Source organism: Antennarius striatus, chromosome 17 (assembly GCF_040054535.1).
Source record: "Antennarius striatus isolate MH-2024 chromosome 17, ASM4005453v1, whole genome shotgun sequence".
In the NCBI taxonomy this organism is placed as follows: domain Eukaryota; kingdom Metazoa; phylum Chordata; class Actinopteri; order Lophiiformes; family Antennariidae; genus Antennarius; species Antennarius striatus.
Window position 1 is genome coordinate 16,670,265 of NC_090792.1, and position 19,741 is coordinate 16,690,005.

General features: G+C 41.5%; 2 protein-coding genes across 2 annotated transcripts; both read left to right on the forward strand.

The window, feature by feature from the left end:
• The first annotated feature begins 8,230 nt into the window (after positions 1–8,230).
• noto (notochord homeobox) lies at positions 8,231–9,173 on the forward strand. The gene is made up of 3 exons (XM_068339372.1): positions 8,231–8,615; positions 8,721–8,905; positions 8,985–9,173. The coding sequence occupies exons 1-3, from the start codon at positions 8,231–8,233 to the stop codon at positions 9,171–9,173; spliced, it is 759 nt and encodes a 252-aa protein (XP_068195473.1).
• Positions 9,174–15,393: 6,220 nt separating this feature from the next.
• Positions 15,394–19,741, forward strand: emx1 (empty spiracles homeobox 1). The gene is made up of 3 exons (XM_068339438.1): positions 15,394–15,866; positions 17,530–17,714; positions 19,568–19,741. The coding sequence occupies exons 1-3, from the start codon at positions 15,521–15,523 to the stop codon at positions 19,733–19,735; spliced, it is 699 nt and encodes a 232-aa protein (XP_068195539.1). The 5' UTR covers positions 15,394–15,520; the 3' UTR covers positions 19,736–19,741.

A 19,741-nucleotide genomic window follows, 5' to 3' on the forward strand; every position in this document is an offset into this window, starting at 1 on the left:
TGGCTTTGATGAGCAGAGTGTGAACACATCACTGAGGCCACATCCGTTTAATCATTAGCGTGTGATCAAATGTTTAGAAAGTGTGTGCCATAAAACTTTTGTTACCTCTGCCAGCAAGAGGCAGATGTGATCCTATCAATAATTTATTCCTGCCAAATATCCACAGAAGTTCATCAACGACGTGTTTCACTTTCAGACTGACGCAAACAGGTGAGTTGAAACAAACACACCGATGTGGACGCCCCCGGATCTTCCACCACCACGGAGAACTGGATTCAAATCTGGATCATGAACAGGATTTACCAGATTGAAATCTACTATTGGAGGAGGTCAATAAGGGTCACATGTGATAAAAGAGAAGGGTAGTTGTGCAAACCTGCCCACCTGTGTAGGTGAGATGATGCATTTGAGTCACTGCCATCTGGAAAATACATGTAGATCAGGGGGATATGTATCATATGTAATATTTCCTTACATCATTTTATATGGAAAGTGACTGAATGAATGAATGTCAATCAGGGGGGTATTTTAAGGTGTGGCAGATGTTTTCGAGTCCCTCTGATTGTATCGGAACTGCTCGCTTTTCTTGTGCAAATGAGTTCTCCTGCTTGATGATGGTGGACTAGAAAAGACTCCCCCTACAGAAGTTAGTTCTTGTCTTGCAGTGAAACTCCCCCTTTGTCTGACTGCTAATCAGCGTGTGTGTGTGTGTGTGTGTGTGTGTGTGTGTGTGTGTGTGTGTGTGTGTGTGTGTGTGTGTGTGTTATTTTTAAATATTGCATGGACAGCAGTTGGCAGCAGTTGGGTTTCCCATCTGTCAGAGCTGGGGCCTCGTTTGAAAAAGGATCAGACGGAGAGTTATTAATCATGAATGAGGTCAGGGATTAAAAGTTAATAAGTTTAACAAGTATCAAAGGTAACATTATTAAATGTTCATAACTCCACAGTTAGCAGTACTTGACCACAGCTTCCTAACTAACCAAGTCCTCATTAATGCCAGATTAATTGGGCGCCGATGCCATTCTTCGCCACAGGGGTCAAACATGCGTTCAGCACACATTCAGAGAGAATTTTATACTTTACAGCTAAATTTTAAAACAGTCCCACAGCGGGGCGTTTGAGGTCAGAGGACATTTTCCTGTGGGCATAAAGACTACTCTAATTTACCAAGCGAGTTAATATTAAAATAATATTTTCTCATTATTTATTTACTCACAGTGCCACAAATGTCGCACTGCCTTTTTTTGTCCTGTTAGAATAATAAGAGATCAATAATGATGGACTCGGCAGTCATTAACCTCCAGTTTTCCACTTTATCATTCTGAGAAAGGTGAGAAAATCTAATAAAAGTTCAGATTTAGCTGTTCCGAACTGATAAAGTGATAACATATGGAGGAATGTACTGAACGTTATTTTCACAGAATACAACAGAATAGATGTACAATCATCTTCAACATGTTTTTTTCTGGCCTGGAGGTAAAACACACCAATCAAACAGAAATATTAGTTTGGAATTGGTTGATTGCAAAATTAAAGTCTCTATATTTCTTCTTTATTTTCAAGGCATTTTACAGTAATTGATCCAAGTCACAGTAAGGACTGAAAAAACCATTCACTGTGACAACAGCTGATTTATTTATGGGATGGCGCCACCTCCTGGTGGTTTTAGAGATGGTGGAGTTGACGCTGATCAAAGAACTACAACAAATTGTGGACTACAAAAATGGCGCAGCAGCTGAACCCTTTCTCAGAGGCCTGAATGTCATATAAGGAAAAATAGCCACTTACAAATTCATTTATTTGCTTTTGTTAAAGATCGAATTACATGGCGAAGCATCCGGAGTGTTCCCCGCCTCTTGTCCAGTTATTATATACTCCAGCACACCCATAACCTCCTAGGTGGAAAAGCAGCAGAAGGCTTCTTTCCTCGGTTATACATGATGTGTGTGTGTGGGGGGGGTGCTTTAGCGCCATCTAATGGTTAGATCATGAATGACACCGCAGTTCATTCTGGCCTGGAACAGATGTAGTGCTTTTAAATTGGTCTGCAATGACATGACCTTTCTTCACATGTACCTGATTTGTCCACTAGATGTCACTAGAGGCTCATGGGAACTGGAGTCCAACTTGGAGCCTGTGTGTGGTCTTGTTTGAAGTGTTCAGCCAGCTCTTGTAAACACCCTAAATGAGTTCCAGCATCCCTCTCTCTTTACATTGGTTAAAAGACAGGGAAGTGAGGTCCATCCAGCCTTCAAGCGGCCACTCGTTGGTTATTGCTGCCTCTATATCCAGGTCCACATGTCGCTCTTTGTTTGGAGCTTCTCCGTGGAGACCGCCGCTTTGATCTTCCATCAGAGGCTCTGATTGTCTTCTGTTCAACTCAGAGTTACATTGATGGACACAATAAACCACAACCAAGGTGTGATGACAGTAAAGCTGAAATAACACCATTGCCGAGGGGAGGAAACACCGAAATACCCTCCGTCTAAAGGCTCTGGGTAAAAAAAAACCTACCCAGTAGCAGGACATTAAGCCCACATTGTAACCGTTCTATACTTGTATTTGGGTTTTCCTGATGATTTCCTGATTGTAACAAAACTTAATTAATCGGGTAGTGTTCACTAAATACACAAAAACTGTAAAGGCCATCCAGAATGTTCAGGACAGCGAAGCAGAAATCTGTGGATTGACTCTGCAAGAACTGCCTTTCTTAATTGAAGTCCTCAGAAAGAACCAAAGAGCTCAGGTCAGAGAGCTGCAGAAAGTAATGAGATATTAAATTACAGAACACACAAATATCTGGACTAAGCAAACTAATCAGGATAAAAATGCAGGAAGTAAGCCTCAGATAAAAACATCTGAAGAGCAAGACGGGTGGCAAGAAACCACGACCATGTAAGGACAAAGAATTAATCGGTATACGCTCTTATTTATCATTCTTTCTTTCCACTGTACTCAGTTGTTTCTCTGTTACACCTAAGAGAGAATTCTAAACACAGTTTCATCCGACGTCAACAGGCGCTACAAGAGAAAAAATGCATCATTTTCCTATAAAAGGCCTGAGGAGGTACGTGTGGGAGGTCGAGGAAGTGTTGCAGTAATATAAGCAAACAGAGAATGTGAAGAAAGGAAATGACCTATCCCAATAATCACAGCCCAGGAGCAGCAGTGCATTCAGCTCCTGTAGCGCCAGGGAGCTCCAGCGCTCTCTGTCTTCTTTCAATGCAGCAGAATCCTGTAAGCGGCGCTTTATGGACGAGCCTGGGCACCCACAGGAAGTGTAAACAGAGGTCAAGTGTTAAAGTCCAACCCGCCAATTCTCACTTCTATTAAACACAGTGAAGGAGGGGGCTCTCCACTGAGTCTACCAAGCACCTGGGAAGAAAGTGTCTTTAAAACGCTGCAACGATTGGTTTCATAAAGCAACTCACAAATCAAAAAACATCTGCATTCACATTTTGGTGCGATCAGAGGTTAAAAAGACTTTAAAGTGGACCTGAAACTTTTTAGATACCACTTACATTCTAACACATAAAAAAATGAATGCAATCCATAAAGACACTGACTCTATCTGGCCTATCTGTCATTCTCTCTCTGTCTCTTTCTTTCTCTAAACTGTCTCTATCTCAAACTGTATTTCTTTTCCACCCAACCGGTCAATGTGGATGGCCGCCCTCCAGAGTCCGGGTCCTGGCCGGAGTTTCTTCCTCAATGAAGACACTGACTCTATCTGGCCTATCTGCCCTTATCGCTCTCTGTCTCTCTCTTTCTCTAATCTGTTTCTATCGCCATTGTATTTCTTTTCCACTCAAACAGTCAATGCGGATGGCCGCCCTCCAGAGTTTGGGTCCTGGCTGGAGTTTCTTCCTCAATAAAGGAGTTTTTTTCCCCCACCGCTGTCACTTATGCTCGCCCTGGAGGGTTCTGTTGGGTTTCTCTGCCTGTAAAAGCGATTTGAAATGTCTGTTGATGTGATTAAGCGCTTTACAAATAAAAAATGATTGATCGATTGATTGAAGCCTGTACACTAAATGTGAGGCCACAACTGGTTAGTTTAGCTTAGCATGGGGTGGTTTCTCAAAGCGGGGGTGATGTGTTGAGGAGTTTTTCCTTGCGTCGTGGGCTTTAGCTGAGATTCTAATTAAACAGGAGGAAGCAGCGACGTTGGCGTGACGAGTCTGCAGTGTTATGAGCGTGAAAACGGATCAGCAATACGCTAAGCAAGCGAAAACTGAACAAATGCTAGAAAGTTTATTCTTGCTGTGCAAGTGGCTAAAACTCTTAGCATACCAAATCATTCAATCTTGTCTCTGTATTGTGTTTCCAAAAACTGACCCCTGAGTAGCTTTTTGTGTAACCCGGTGCTTTGCTGCAGGAATCCTTCCTGTTGGGAGGTGTTGGAGGCCAGTGTAGCGTCAGACAGGCCTAATACACACACCTTCCTTTCCCAGGACGGGACCGTCCTCTCAGTCAACACCAGCCGTTCACTCAGACTTAATCCCTCATTAGTAATGACACACACTTTTGTGAGCGGCTGCAGATACGGCTGCCGCCGTACCCTGAGCGTAGCGGCTCGTACGCTAGCACCTCAGGGCGCTGGCGTCGATGCTAATGGTCGCTTAGCTGGAGGACAGATCTGTGTTTAGTGGGGGCCCTCCCTTCTGCCACACGTGTAAATGACAAACAGACAGAAACCTACAGGGTGACATGCAAAAGGAAGAATCAGCGCAGGAATTAGTCAGTTCAATTCACATTTAAGCATTTATCTTATTGTGTGTTAATTAGGCCCATTTTAAAGAAGGGTGGGGGACTCCATTTTTAATTATTCCAAAAATTCTGGAATTACAACCACAGAATCTATAGTACAGTAGCATCAGCACAACAGGTGGGAGGCAAATACAACTTCACAAAAAGCGTGAGCGGACACACAACCGGGATGGAGATGAACACAAACTGTATCACAAACATTAATAGAAAAACTCTCTCATCTGTATCCTCTGTCAGAGATCGGACATCTCCGAACTGTTTTTAAACAGGAAGTTTATCATGTGATGAGGAATTTTATTGTTTCTTTAATCTGGTCTTGTACTCATCTGTTCTTAAATTATATGTTTGTCCTGATTCCACCTCATTTCTCTAAGCATTTTCTATGGACGGTCTTAGAAATTAAGTTTTTTCCTATTTAGTGACTAATGAATGGTAAATAACATGAAACTAAAGTTCTGATTGCGACTTCACAAATGTTAATGCTAATCAATTAAAATTAATAAGTTGAATACACTATGAGAACAATGTTTCTCATTGTGTTTTGTTTTCATGGTGAATAAATGTCTTAAAAGCATCAGATATGAACGTGTGTGTTTTTATGCAGCTTTGGAGCTGAAAAAAAAAAAGACACAACCAAACGTTTAGCTGCAGTGAAGCCTGAACATTTATGGAGAACTCCCTGGCTTATTACTGGGCACCAATCCACAGTCAAGGCGAGGGCCATGGGACCAGCAGGACCTCCTGCGTGGGCCCCCGGGTTCAGCAACAAGGCGGCGGAGGCAGGTCGTACTGGATCATTCTGCAAATGGCTTCATAAAGTCATTAGTGATGGATGTGCGTGGACAGGAAAGAGATGACAGAGGCCGCTACAGCTGTCAGTCAGGCGAGAACAACGATCCTCCTTTCACCTCAGCAGTAATAATGATGAGTGTTTCTCCACGCTTTTGTTTCATTCAATCATGTGTGAACTGAGCTGGAAGGTGAGATAGAACAGACTATCTGTCGCTCGTCTTTCTGCACATCTCTCTTCTCCATCATGTGCAGAAAGAGGAAGGATTGTGTAGAACATCGGTTGCTGGGGAAACTCCTATATGAAGGGGAGGCAGCTTGGTCCACTATAGGTCCTGGGCTGAGGGCCGAAGGGTGGTTGGTTCAATTCCCATGTGGACCAAAAAGTTTGGAGTGTGAACTGATAGTAGAAAGGTGCCAGTTCACCTCCTGAGCACTGCTGGGATGCCCCTGAGCAAGGCACTTAGTGGAAAAATAATTTCAACAAGGGGAAAATAAATGATTGAATTCTTCTTAGTATGGATGATTTTGATGATGTTAACTTCACATTGTTGCGTTTGCAGCAAGAAATTGTGTTACAGGGATCACTGGCTAAAAGTAACAAAATTAAACAAAATTATTAGCTCTAAAAGGAGAAGTTTCACTCTATGTAACCATGGTAACACATGTGTTTTAATTCAATGAAAGCCTTTAAAAAATAAAATTATGTCATGCAAACGTGTGTCATTTAAACAAACATTTGTTTTGCATTTTAATATCAATCAAGGCACCTTTTATTTTTCTACATTTTTCCTGAACAATACATTTTACCTATGAAGTATTTGACAATTTCATCTACTTGTAAATTCTCTGGGCGGATCCGCGATGGGCATCTTTGGCAAAAACAACTCCTACAAAAAGAAACGAAACTTGAGTCCTGTTTTGCATGAATTCCAGCAGATACCAAACCAATACTGACGGGGAGTTTCAGGCTCTTTTGTCAGAGCCTCATTTGAGGCATTTGGCCCAAATGACCATCGGTTCCCTTCTCCTCTCGGGCCATGACTATGAAAAGAAGACTCCGTGACAAAGATCCGTGTATTCATTGTCTGGCTCCAATACACAAGGTGGACATGTTGCCTTCCCTGTAGAAGCTCTGGAGGCAGAGGTGGAGTTGGTCTGCCTCATGACGCACAAGAATTAAACAATTTCCCTATACTTTTTCAAGTTAATGCGTCGATCAACAGTTGATTATTGTCATTATTCATCATTATAATGTGAAAACACCCATCCAAAGTTTTTAAAGTGAACTCATATCTTCAGGAAATACTGTGGGGCGCGTCAGCGAACACCTGGAGTGGGTGGTCCTGTCGCAGGAGCTTCACAAGAAGGTTCCTCATTGTTCAGGCCAGGCCGAGAAAGTCTGTGTTTGTCCTCTTCATTAGACATTCTAGTGTCACCGAGGGAGGATAAATAAAACGAGCCGAGGTCAAAGGGAGCGGGCGCTTCGCTTCGGTGTTTAAATGTGTTTTAACAGTTACTTAAGGCTCTGCAGAGACTCTCTGCCACCTCCAAATGATGGAAATGAGCCTGGAAAGTTTGCAGAGCTGGCAATAATCCGAGTTGAAAGAGAAGATGTCTTTGTTAGAAAGCAGATCGCTTCCTTTTAAAAGAAGCCGCCGGGAGCGCTTCATCTTCATCTCAAATGAGATGACCTCATAATAAACCCCAGATTATTTTAGCGCCATAATGAGACTGGATTTTATTATCAGGAAATGTTGTATCATTACAGAATAAATAAACAGAACGTTCAGATTACGGCTTGTTTTGAGTGGGCCGCATTCAAAGGCTGATGCGGATCAACCATGTGGATTAACGCAGACACTGGGATTATCGGAGCCTCGGTTTGGTTAACCCCAGCAGCACCCCTCCATCAGCGCGTCCGACCTGATGAATTTCACGCCTCGATTACGCGAGGCCTGTTATTCAGTTTTAAAGACGCGACACCGCCGCTGTTAAAACGCACACTATGAAAATGGAGCGCATTGATTTTATACAGGAAAAAGATTAGGGAGTGTTTACACACACGGTGGTGGCGATTCTTGGATTGCAACTGGTTGAGAAAAAACATAAATTACAGCCTTCGGGGGGGGGAAAGAATTAGAGACGATGGAACTGAACGCGGTAGATTCTCTGGAGTCGGGCTCCGGCGGTGAAGCAGGTCGTTCCGGTGCTTAAAGCATCTGTCGGCCAGCCACGACTTTAAAAAAAAAAAAAAAAAAAGCTCCAAATAAGATGATTTGGTAACATCAAGGCTCTCCCAGCGGTAATGATTACATTTGGATTTAAGATCCATGCAAGAATTTGTAGCCCAGTAAATCCCCCCCCCCCACCAATCCAACACCGCCCTCAAGACTCTTCAAAAGCCTTGTCATTCAAAGGGTTAGGATGTTTGACAATCGCAGCTTGTACTACTCCACCAATTAATTGGATACATTGTCGGGATGTTCGACTCTCTCATCTGCTGCTTAGAAAGACAAAGGGTCGCTGGGGGGGCTGTTGACACCTCCGTGTCTGTCCGGAATATAAAATCCGGACTCTCCGCAGAGGAGCGGCAGTCTCTCTTCTGGTTCATCTGGATCAACAACTTGTCTTTTTCTTTCTTTCTTTTTAAACTAGTTGAAGTACTAACAGGATGCAAGTGCCTCAAAGACCAGTTTATGGATACGCGGTGCGTAATTACGCAGCGGCAGCACTTCACCAACCGCACCAGGGCGGCCAATGCGCGCCTTCAACCAAGTCTTCCAATGGGAAATCGTTCACCATCGATGCTTTGCTCGCCAAACCCGAGGAGGCGAGCAGCTGCCGGACGAGTCCCGCACCCTGCGAGGACAGATATCACCCCGCGGCTCCGCTTCTCCCTCTCACCGGACACGGAGGCTTACCGATGGCCACGACGCCTTACTTCTACTCCACAAATATGTTGCATTCGGCTCTCCACACACAACCTGGATATTCACTTTACTGCTGCCCGCCTTTCACATACCAGTCACCGTGTCGTGGAGCGTTTTACGCTCAAGGTAAATAGCGTGGGATTCATTTCTTTAAGGAAATATCACGACAGGTTTCAACTAAATCTCGAGAATGAATCATGACTGTGTGACTGAATATCTCTCTATTTGCAGCGTCTATTTCCAAAGTGAACACGGGGCTGCATTCGTTCAAGAAGGGTGGGAAGTCTAAGCGGATGCGCACCAGCTTCACCAGCGAGCAGCTCTCCCGCCTGGAGAAGGAGTTTGCGCGGCAGCAGTACATGGTGGGGTCGGAGAGGTTCCTCCTGGCCTCGGCTCTGCAGCTCACAGAGGCTCAGGTGAGGAAACAGATAAGCCCATGGAAACAGAAGCATCAGACTTATCTGTCTAACATTCGTCTTAATTCCTCATCTCCAGGTGAAGGTCTGGTTCCAGAACCGGCGCATCAAGTGGCGCAAACAGAGTCTGGAGCAGCAGCAGGCCAAGCTGGCCAAACTGGGCCTGGCAGCCCCGCCGAAAAGTCCCGGATCCCAAGGCCAGGGCGATGAAGAGGATGGAGAGGAGGAGGAAGAGGCGTTCTCAGACCTGGATATTGATCACTGCTGACCAAACAACACATGAAAAGACTGTTTCTGTACATACAGTTAGAGAGGCTCTGAATATTTAATGGAAGTATAGTTATATATTTAATTTTATACACTGATTGCTCTTGGATGATTTTATTTTGTGCTTTTTGTACATTTGAATTTAATATTTAGAAATATATTTTATGACATCAAAGGAGTCCTGTGTATTTCTCTCTGAAAGAGTTTTGGAGTTTAATGGGGAAACGTGAACAGATACGACCTGACGTCTGGGTTTTTGAGTAATAAACTAAAAAAATCACATATGCTGTCTTATTTCATTTCAGAGAAAACATTTAATATTTAAAACTACACTTTTCTGATCTGTAAAGAAAAATGAAGATTTACATGAAATAGTGAGACATTTTATTTATAAAAAATGTCACCAATTCTAAATTTTAAAAGGAGCTTATCAAAATAAAACGAGCACGACTGAGTTTGAACTCAAGACAGAGAACAGAACCCCTCCTGATTGCCTCTCTCTTCGCTCAGCTTGAAGACGATGGAGACATTTCCTCTTGAGTTTGATCTGTGCTTAAATTTTGGGCTGGACAAAACAAATAACCAGCTCAGGGATTAGCTGGGATATGTGTTCCCCCGGGGGCGGTAGGGGTCAGTCTGTCTCAGGGCTGGAGAGCATGGTCTCAGTGGTTAAGCTCTTTAAACGGTAAATATGCCTGTTCTCACTGCTTCTCTGTGGATAGGGGGGGCTCTGAGGTGCCCACCCACCAGCAGCAGGTGTCCTGTCTCCCCTCTATTCAGACTGGATGTCCTTCCTTCCAGGTGGAAGAGGACCCCACGCTGTCTGCTGAAGCTTTGCCCGGCAGACATGAGGGATGAAAATTGGGGGAGAAGACAGCATGAAGAAGGGATGGGGATGGAGCAGATGAACCCATCGGAGCAGCTAATTGGGGTGCTCCACCTGAAAGGAGTGGGATAGCAGCACGGATCGGTGGCTGTTAGATGAAGCGTTTGAGCTACGAATGAATTTAGCTTCCATTCTTTGTCACAGGAGGGAGATGAAGATGAAGAGACATGTTGAGGATGAGTGAAGATCTGATGCTGTTGCTTCACTTTAAGGCAGCAAACACATCAATGTGTTCAAGTCAAAGTTAGCATAACCAAAATTAATTATTTACGCACAAGAGTTGATCTCCTCTTGTCCGCCACCCCCCGCCTCCTCTCTCCTGGTGTCCCTGCTCTGTCTGATTATAGGAGCTGAAGCATCGCTGGAGGAGCAGAATTTGTGTAAAAACCCCACGGAGCCCTTTCTGATGTGATCACGCTCTCCTATCCTCTCATAATCCCATTGAGGAAAAGAAAGAAGCAGTCAGAGGCCTGAGAAAACCTGGAGGGGAGGGGATGGAGGGGTGAGGGACGGAGGTCACCGGGCTCATCGCCCCAATTAGTAAGGGGCACCTTAGTGGCTGAGCTTCTCTGACTGAGGACCGAAGCTGCATCTTCATTGTTTCCAATCGGCTCTTCTTTACACACTTAAACCGTCCTGATGAATCCTGTGCTCCAACAACATCGATCCAAAACACAAGAACAAAATCAGTTTGTGGGACAAGTTAACAAAATGTTTTCGAAAGTTCTGATGAAATGATGAATTTATGGTCCAAAATTCATCTGATGGAGCTTTGATAACTCCAGTCATTCAGGAAATTTGCCTTTAAGAAAAAGGTTTTCTGTGTGTTTTATAATAATAATTAAAAAGGAATAAGTCATCAGAAAAGCACTTATTTCAGCCAATTAACTGTGACAAAATTTAGATTTAAATTGGGATCTTAAAATTGTTTGATTTATCTGATCATGCTGTGAAACTGAAAAATGTCCACTATGGTATCAAAACAAGGACAGCGAATACTGTCATTTAAGTTTTATTCTAATGGTTTGAAATAAATCTGGCCTTTGGAAAAGAGAAAGCCTGGTGAGAAAGTTGCTGATGAATCAAAAATAGACAAATGATTTTATCTATTTTAGACATTCAAATCATTTATTTAAGGATTTATTAAAATCATTAAAAGGATTTGAGTCTACCCTGCTCATCAGAATCACGGTGGCTAAAACATCCAACTTAAGGATTCTTTTTTTTCTTCTTCTCCTCATTGCACGTAAATACCGTTTATTCACGTGACTCAACTCCCATTATGCGCTTCCGAGAAGGTGTGAAAGTTCTCATGGTGAGTAATAACCTCCAGCCTCAATGGGAGGATGTTCTTCATTCGACCAACTCGGATTTTAGGGTTGGCGATTGGAAAGAAAAAAATTATTTACAAAAGCCCCGGGCCCCTCGACTCCATCTAATAGTCATTAGCTTTCATTACAAGCGTTTGAAGTAGGAGCTGGCCATTGTCCCGCAATGAAAGGGGAGCACAATGACTTCTGACACGGGCACTGACGAGAGGAACCTGCCTGGGAGCAGCAGCGGCTAACGGGCTCCATGGCTCCAAAACAAAATCGACGCGCGTATTTTACGCACGAAGAAAATAAACGGAAAGGTCGAAAGATAAGTCTCCATCATGCTGACAACATTTCTTTCATTCATTCATTCATTCATTCATTCATTCATTCATTCATTCATTCATTCATTCATTCATTCATTCATTCATTCATTCATTCATTCATTCATTCATTCATTCATTCATTCAACACACTTGATGTATTTCACATACGATCACAAATGACCAGAGTCCTCACATGTAGATATTTGTATAAATGCTATGAATTCTCTACTGAACTGGAATATTTTCTTCAGGTGCCAAACGAGGGATTTTGATTTATTCCGCCGAGGCGAGCCGGCGGAGGAGCAGAGCCCCGTACAGGTGTCCGAACGACCGCACTTCTCACGCAGGTGACACAACCGCAGCGACGTGCTACTTTTCCCATCTCGTTATAATGGGGTGAAATGTTCTGAAGTATTTAAGTGAGATAGATTAGCTGAACACACAACGCTAATGCGAAACAAAATGACCAATTAGTTTATTAATGAAAGCGGGAGGTGACCCCACCCCCCTACCCCCGCCAAAAGCAGAATATGTCCCAGATTTAGTAGTTTATCACAACAATGGACTATTTTTTATGAATATCCCTGGTTTGTTAGAACAATTAAAAGATTTTAGTTTAGCTTTATTATATTTATTTACTAAACTGATAACTTTATTTATTGCCACATATATTTTGGATCAGACGAACATCAGGACCAGGAACCAAACTGTCGCTGTCCTCTGATGGAACGTCTTAAGTCCCATAAAGGTGTCGGGTCTCGGTTTGGGCTCTAGAGGGCAGCATTTAACCAAACAAACGTCTGGCTCTCTCCTATTGTAAATATCTGAAGCGTTTCGTCATCCAACTTTTAAGGCAAGTCGTTTGGTTTCATTTATTTAGTTTTATTTTACGCATGGTTAAGTCTTAAACTGTGGAAGAAACATTTGAGTTCTTGTACTCACAGTAAATATCAGACATAATGCATGAAAGTTTTTTTCTATCATCCTTATAAATTAATTTGTTATACAGTAAAGAGCAAAATAGTATAATCAGTCTCACTCTGGAAAACCCCATTATTTACAATCATTTTGATTACATTTTAACGATAATTGTATAATTATCAACAAAAATCGTATTTTTTCCTTCAGACATCCAGATCGTCCTGTCAGATCCACACCACTAGATGGCAGCACGTACTTTACAATGTCTTCTGAGAGGTCTCTGAATAATTGTTAACATTAGAAACTAATCGCATAACACGAATATTTACAAGCCAGAGTTTTGGACAATAATTTGAAAAAATATACTGATTAAAGAAAAATGGCTTTTACATCGATAAGTTAAGTTATGTCGCTTTTGTGAAAGAATTTGATAAAAGCCAATAAATATGAGGTTTTTTTATCAGATTGACTTGTTTTAATTGTCTCATCAGATTATTTGTTTCGGTGTCGACAGTGACAAGGTATTCCGAATGTGGAAGTCGTGTGTGCACAAAACAGTTTAATAAGTCACCGAATGCCAGGAGTCAACTGTTCCATAAATTGTGCATAAATTATACCTGTTGGTAAATCATTCTGTAATCTTTACAGAATAAAACAATAATTACTGAATTTTTCTCTTCGTGTCTTTTCTCCTGGAGTGTTACGATCTTGAGAAAAGACGCAGCTGAGGTGAAATAAGTTCATCTCATAGACTAAGTGGAAGATCTGAAACGGAACTTCAACCCCCTGGTTGACCTTCTCTTCATCATCTTCTGTTAACCATCCTCTGTTTTACTTTACTTAATTAGCCAATGTGTAACAACGATCCTCCCCTCCTCCTATAATTAATACTTAATCTGACTACATTACTACATTCAGTGTGAACCGCGTGAAATAATAACAAATATCCACCCTGAATTAAATCATAAATTGAAATCACAACTCGAAACTAATTTTCCACGCATTCACCCTAAATATGTAAAATCCAGGGCATTTTGAGGTATCCCGGGGTATTAAGACACCGCCCAGGCCTTGAGGTTGAGGTTGGTCATACTCTCTCACCTCCAGGGAGGATGGAGGATCAACAGCAGGTTCGTAACAAAGCTTTGTTTTTCTTAATGCGGAGGGTTTGGACATCTATTAACCAGCGGCGATCAGGGTCAGCGCGTAAAGGCCCGGAGGGTTTCACCATTAAACCCAGTTAAGTTCCTGCTGCCGCACTGCAGAGTCCACATCTGAAGAATAAGAAGAGTCCTGGTCGCTGTGTATTTGTCTTTCAGGGATCGGTATAAAGTTGGGACTGGTTTGATTTCCTGTCTGTTTCTCAGTTAGTACACGGGGGTTTACAATACTTTAAACAGAAGGCGCAGAATATCATTATACCTCAGAGGTCGTGATTGAGTCAGGCCAGAAATCATTCGTAGGCCTTTTGTATTCCACACACTGAACTCAACACATATGAATCAATTAAAAGTATAGATCAACCCATTCGGGGCTCAATCAGAAATTAATACAGATTATCTACACAATCAATAAAAAACAAGAAAATACACCGATGAAGAAACCTGAGGACATCTGAACCAATTCCTCCTACTGGCGTCTTTAGGAGCCTTTAGCTCTAAACGCCTAATCAACAACTTGTTCTACCTCATAATTTCCATCGGTAATGATTTTCTAATGCCACCTCCATACAAACGAGGGTATTAACAGGATAATTATTAACTTGGTTAGTGCGCCATGGAAGCTGAGCGCAGAGGGATGGAGCAGCCGTGAAGCTCTGAAGGACCTGCTGGTGGAGGGATGCGGTTATCAACAGGAATCACTAGTGACGCGCTCTGAAGGTTTCTATTTAACTGGTGCCTTAAGAGGAAAGTTTTCCAGCGCGTCTTCAGTTGGAAAAGAGAGCCATGACCTACATATTATTATTATTGTTATGATGACTGCGGTTGTGGTTGTGGTTGTTGTTATTGTTGTTGTTGTTTTAATTTGAGGACCAAATATTTATGACGGGCGACTGCAATAACTTTACTTTTTTCACAATTACAGAATCCAAATAATCAATCAATCAATCAATCAATCAATCAATCAATCAATCAATCAATCCGCACAGCCTTGGATATACAGTATGTTTTTTAAAGTTTTTTTTTCTGGCGTGACAGACACTCGTCTCATGAATATAAAGTTTTGTGGAATGACTTCTACATCAACAAGGAGAATAAAATCCGCAACCGACCGAGAGAAAAACAAACTGTTTAGGACCATAAACAGCACCAGTTTTTCCATTCTAGTGTGAATTAAAGTTTCCTTCAACGTTTCAAACGTCCGTGGGACTCGTTCCTGTCGGACACGCTCCCTGCCTGGTGGAGAACTCCTGGATGAATGAACCTGGCGCTGGAACAAGTTTCTTCACCCCCACCGGCGAATTGTTTCCCTTCAGAAAAGCAGATATTAAGGCGCACAATGGGCCATTAATTGGAGCACACATGTTTTCCCTGCGTGCCTCTGTAACCAAGCTGCTAGTTGTCGTGTGATCTGTGAAGCAGGTACTTGAGGAGACTTATTGGCAGGTGCTCTGGTCCAATCAGCGCCTTCCCTGCGCGGCGTCAATCCACACTGAAGGTTTTACGCATTGGTACTTGGCGCACACTTGTGCACAGAAACTCACTGCGCGCACGGACTCCATGGGAAACTCGCAGTACTGCTGAGTTTTAAAGCAGCATCTCCTCCGGACTTGATTGTGCAGGCAACCCCCCAAAACCCCTCCATCTTTGGTCATGACGCATCTCTGAGAGGGTTATTAATTTTTCAGCAAGAGGAGAGAAAGACTGATTACTGTTGTTGTTTGTCTGTCTGTCAAGAGACGATGTTTTCGTCTGCAGGAAAGCGCTGCTTCACGATCGAGTCCCTGGTAGCCAAAGAGAACCCCCTCACCGCCGAGGACCCGATCCGCCCGACGGCTTTGAGTTACTCCAACCCGGCGACCGATGTCTTAATGAACGGTTACCCGGGTCCCCCGGCCAGGCCCCTATATCAGACCCCGGACCTGGTGTTCCCAGAGACGGTGAGCCACCCCTCCCTCACCGTGGCCCCTCACCAGCTCGGAGGCTCCCATCTACAGCATCCGCACTTCTTGGGGACGCAACACCGAGACCCGCTCAACTTCTACCCCTGGGTCCTACGGAACAGGTTTTTCGGACACAGATTCCAAGGTAGAGTCAATTTTGTTTCAATAAAACACTAAACTATTTTAATGTAAATTCATTTTACTGTCTTGAATTAGTTGGACGTGAGTAACAAATTAATAAAAATAATAACAGACTATTAAAATAATGGATAAATTGACCTCGCGTAATTCGAAATAAACTGCATTTCAATGATGCCAAGAAATAATTCGCTTTTGAGATATTTCCGCGTGATATTTAGATAAGCTATGACGGTCACACTGAACAACGAGCCGCTGCCACGGATGTCAGAGATGAGGCCACCCGGCCGGCAGCGCTCTGCCCCGGGTTCCCCCTCTCATCCGCCCCGCGGCTCCTCTCAGAAAGCCGCAGCCGGGAGGAGATAAGAGCCGCTGTCCTTCCGTCCGACAAAACTCGCCCCGCGGGTTAAGAATAGTTATTCGTTTTAAAATCTGCTAAGAAAAGCTATAAAGACGAGATAGATCAAATCCGGGATAATCATTTCAGCATAATGGGAATGGAAAGATAAATCAGGCGGAAGGCTATTATAAACAGCAAAGGATTTGAGGACAGCCTGCAGTGATTTTGTTTTTACACACAGATCTCGGCGCAGACTAATTATAACACATTTATAGAAGACTAAATCCGTGTTTATCAAACGTACAGCCTTTTATTGAATTCTGACAGAACAGAAAAGAGGTTTTTCAATCAAGACTGTCGTGTAAAGCCATAAATAATCCATTATTTATATTTTGATGTTGTATTACGCTAATTTAAAAATACGCAGGTCTTCAAGGAGTTGTGTGAAATTAAAAAAGAATAAGAAAATTTATAAATTATGTATTAATTTATATTAATTAATTTATTATTATTTATAAATATTATAAATATATAATTAAAATTTAATATTAAGACAAACAGAACAAATTTGGTTGTATTATTTTGTGTAAACAATATTTTCAGTTTCACTATTCTGAGAAAATGTGTAATTTCTCATAGACCACAAAATAGTCAACAATTAGATGCTTTGCGAATAAAACTGAAATACTCAGATATGAGTGTTTATTTGTCAACATGCATATTGAAGTCCGTTTGTAATGTTATTACTTGATGCTTATTATTCTCCCGTTCTAAACGGAGAACATCGGACCAGAAGCACACATACTACTCATGATAGAAATAGAAATACTGTAGATTGATGTAGAGTTTGTAAATTGTTTTTTTACAAGAAAATTATTCTCAAAATACCCCCCCCAAAAAAGTGAATTCATGAACTTTTGTGGGTTATAAAGCAGAAATATAATGAAATATTTTAAAGTACGGAAAATTATTGCAATAATAATAATAATTATTATTATTAATATTATCAATATAATAATAATAGTTATATTATTAATATTATTATTACAATAAAAAATAGAAAAAGTGGTTTAAACCAGTTTGGGAACATTGAAGTGTCAAAAACCTGTTTCTGTTCCCTGTAAAAATAATATCATATTTCATTCGATAATTTCTGATAAAATGGCATTAATGATTATAACAATAATTAATTCATACTGCTAATTTAAATGATTGTATTAAACGTTGTGTATTAAACACGTTAGCCTGTAGCATCGGTGATCCATTAGCACTGCCTGACTGTTTAGCCTGAGCTGAAATGCGCTTCTTTCTCACCTGAACCCGCCGCCAGGTAACGACATGCACCAGGACAGTCTGCTCCTCCACGGTCCCTTCGCCAGGAAACCCAAACGCATCCGGACAGCCTTCTCCCCGTCGCAGCTGCTCCGGCTGGAGAGAGCCTTCGAGAAGAACCACTACGTCGTGGGAGCCGAGAGGAAGCAGCTCGCTAACAGCTTGAGTTTATCCGAGACGCAGGTGAGCTAATGCTAAGCTAACGGTGTTCATCTCATGTTACTTTAATTCATTTTTAAGACACTTTTAAGTGTTACTTTAAAAATTAAAAGTTGGACCCTAAAACTTTAAACTCTGAAAAAATAATTCCTCAGTATTATGTTGTTTTTACAAAGGGGGTTTACAAGGGGTTGGTATATTTTGAGGATAATTCATTCTTCTGAAATTAATTTAATTTAAATTAACAAGAAATTAAAATTGAAAAATGGGCTAATTTAGCGTTTAGGGTACATAGTTACCCTAAATGCTAAAGAACATTTAGCATTTAGGGTAACTAGATTATCATTTATTGTTAAATCAGCATTTTCTTCCATATGTTTTTTACTTTTATTTAGCATGATTAATATTTTAGAATATTTAAACTATTTAGTAATTTCAATTATAGCTATTTAAAAGCAAAAAATTCTGTGAATGTGGATAAAAATGCAGTGTAAAATAATTTAGAGATTCTTAAATTCCAACATATAATATTTGTCACAGTTTTGATTGCTCCTAATACGTTGTTGCATAGATGACTCTTAAAGGTGTGTAATGCATGTGTGTTAGAGGATTAAAAGTGTAAATATTATTGATGGTTGTGTTTGATGAGTCCTTATTATCATGGTGTCAATTAGGCCTAATGGGCAATATCAGGAGGAGGAAACCTGAGTCAGCAATTTGGGTAAATGCTGCTTTGAGTTTCAGGTTTGTGTCAGTCAGTTGTTGTCCTGCCATTAAACCCTGGCAAGCAGACTGGAATGGATTTGAGATTAATAGCAATTAGCACACTCAATGTCTGTGTCATGATTTAAGCCAACTGTAAAATCATAAATCCAAAAGCAGCAAAGAGAACAGTGATCATTTATCACCCAACCAGTTGTTAACATGGATGATCACACACAGATACCCTTCAGTGAATAAAGGAATGGTGGGGGGAAAAAAGAGGAATGCAAGGATGACAGTAGAACAAACCACTATTGCACACAAAGTGGGGCTACAGCTTTTAAGATTGAGGAGGAAATTAAAATTTGTGCAGGTGTTTATATTTGAAAAATGCATCCTGGCCATGTTCAGGTTATCAGCTCGTATTTCAAGGTCACGCTGGCAACACGAGTCATTCAAGAAGCTTTTCAGTGTGCTGAGATTCTCACTTCACTTCAATGCTGTGATGGAAAATTAAACAAACAGTTCCTGTCAGTTTGTTCAGTCAGTGATAAAATGAAATGAGCATTCACATAATTTACAAGAAGGGATTCAGGCTTCTGGGTGATTAAAAAAAAAATTAAATGTTGTGGCAGCAAACAATCAGAAGTGTGTTCTTTTAATTCGTTAACACATTAGAAAATGGATTGGGACTGTCACTTAAGGCAGACAATTTTAAGTCATTTAACACGTAGTTTTTCTGAGCAGAGAAAAACTGAAGAGTAAAATCTGTATTTTTTTTATTTCTGAACCATCATCATTAACTGGTTATCTTTAGATGTTAGAGGGGAAAAAACATATCCCTCACGTTATTTTCTGAGAAACAGATTTAATTCTACTATTTCATATGTCAAACAATTTATCGCCGAAAAACTACCCATTAGATTAGTATAGAATTAAATGGTTATCCAAAACATCAGTGGTGGCTTCATTATATTTAGTTGTGCCACCAAACACAACACCAAAACACACATTATTGATTATATCTGACAAAATGCCAATCTTTTTAGAGGTCTACTATTTATTATTTGAATAGGCGAGATCCCTTTGACCTTCTGAACCTCTCTGAGGCTACAGAATGCTGAACATCATCATCATCATTGAACCATCATTTGCTTTCCTAACTGTCTCTCCAGGTGAAGGTGTGGTTCCAGAACAGGCGGACCAAGTACAAGCGACAGAAGCTGGAGGAAGAAGGACCAGACAGCCAGCAGAAGAAGAAAGCAAACCACCATATTAACAGATGGCGCCTCGCCACCAAGCAAAACAACTCCGAGGACATAGACGTGACCTCAGAGGACTAAACGTGC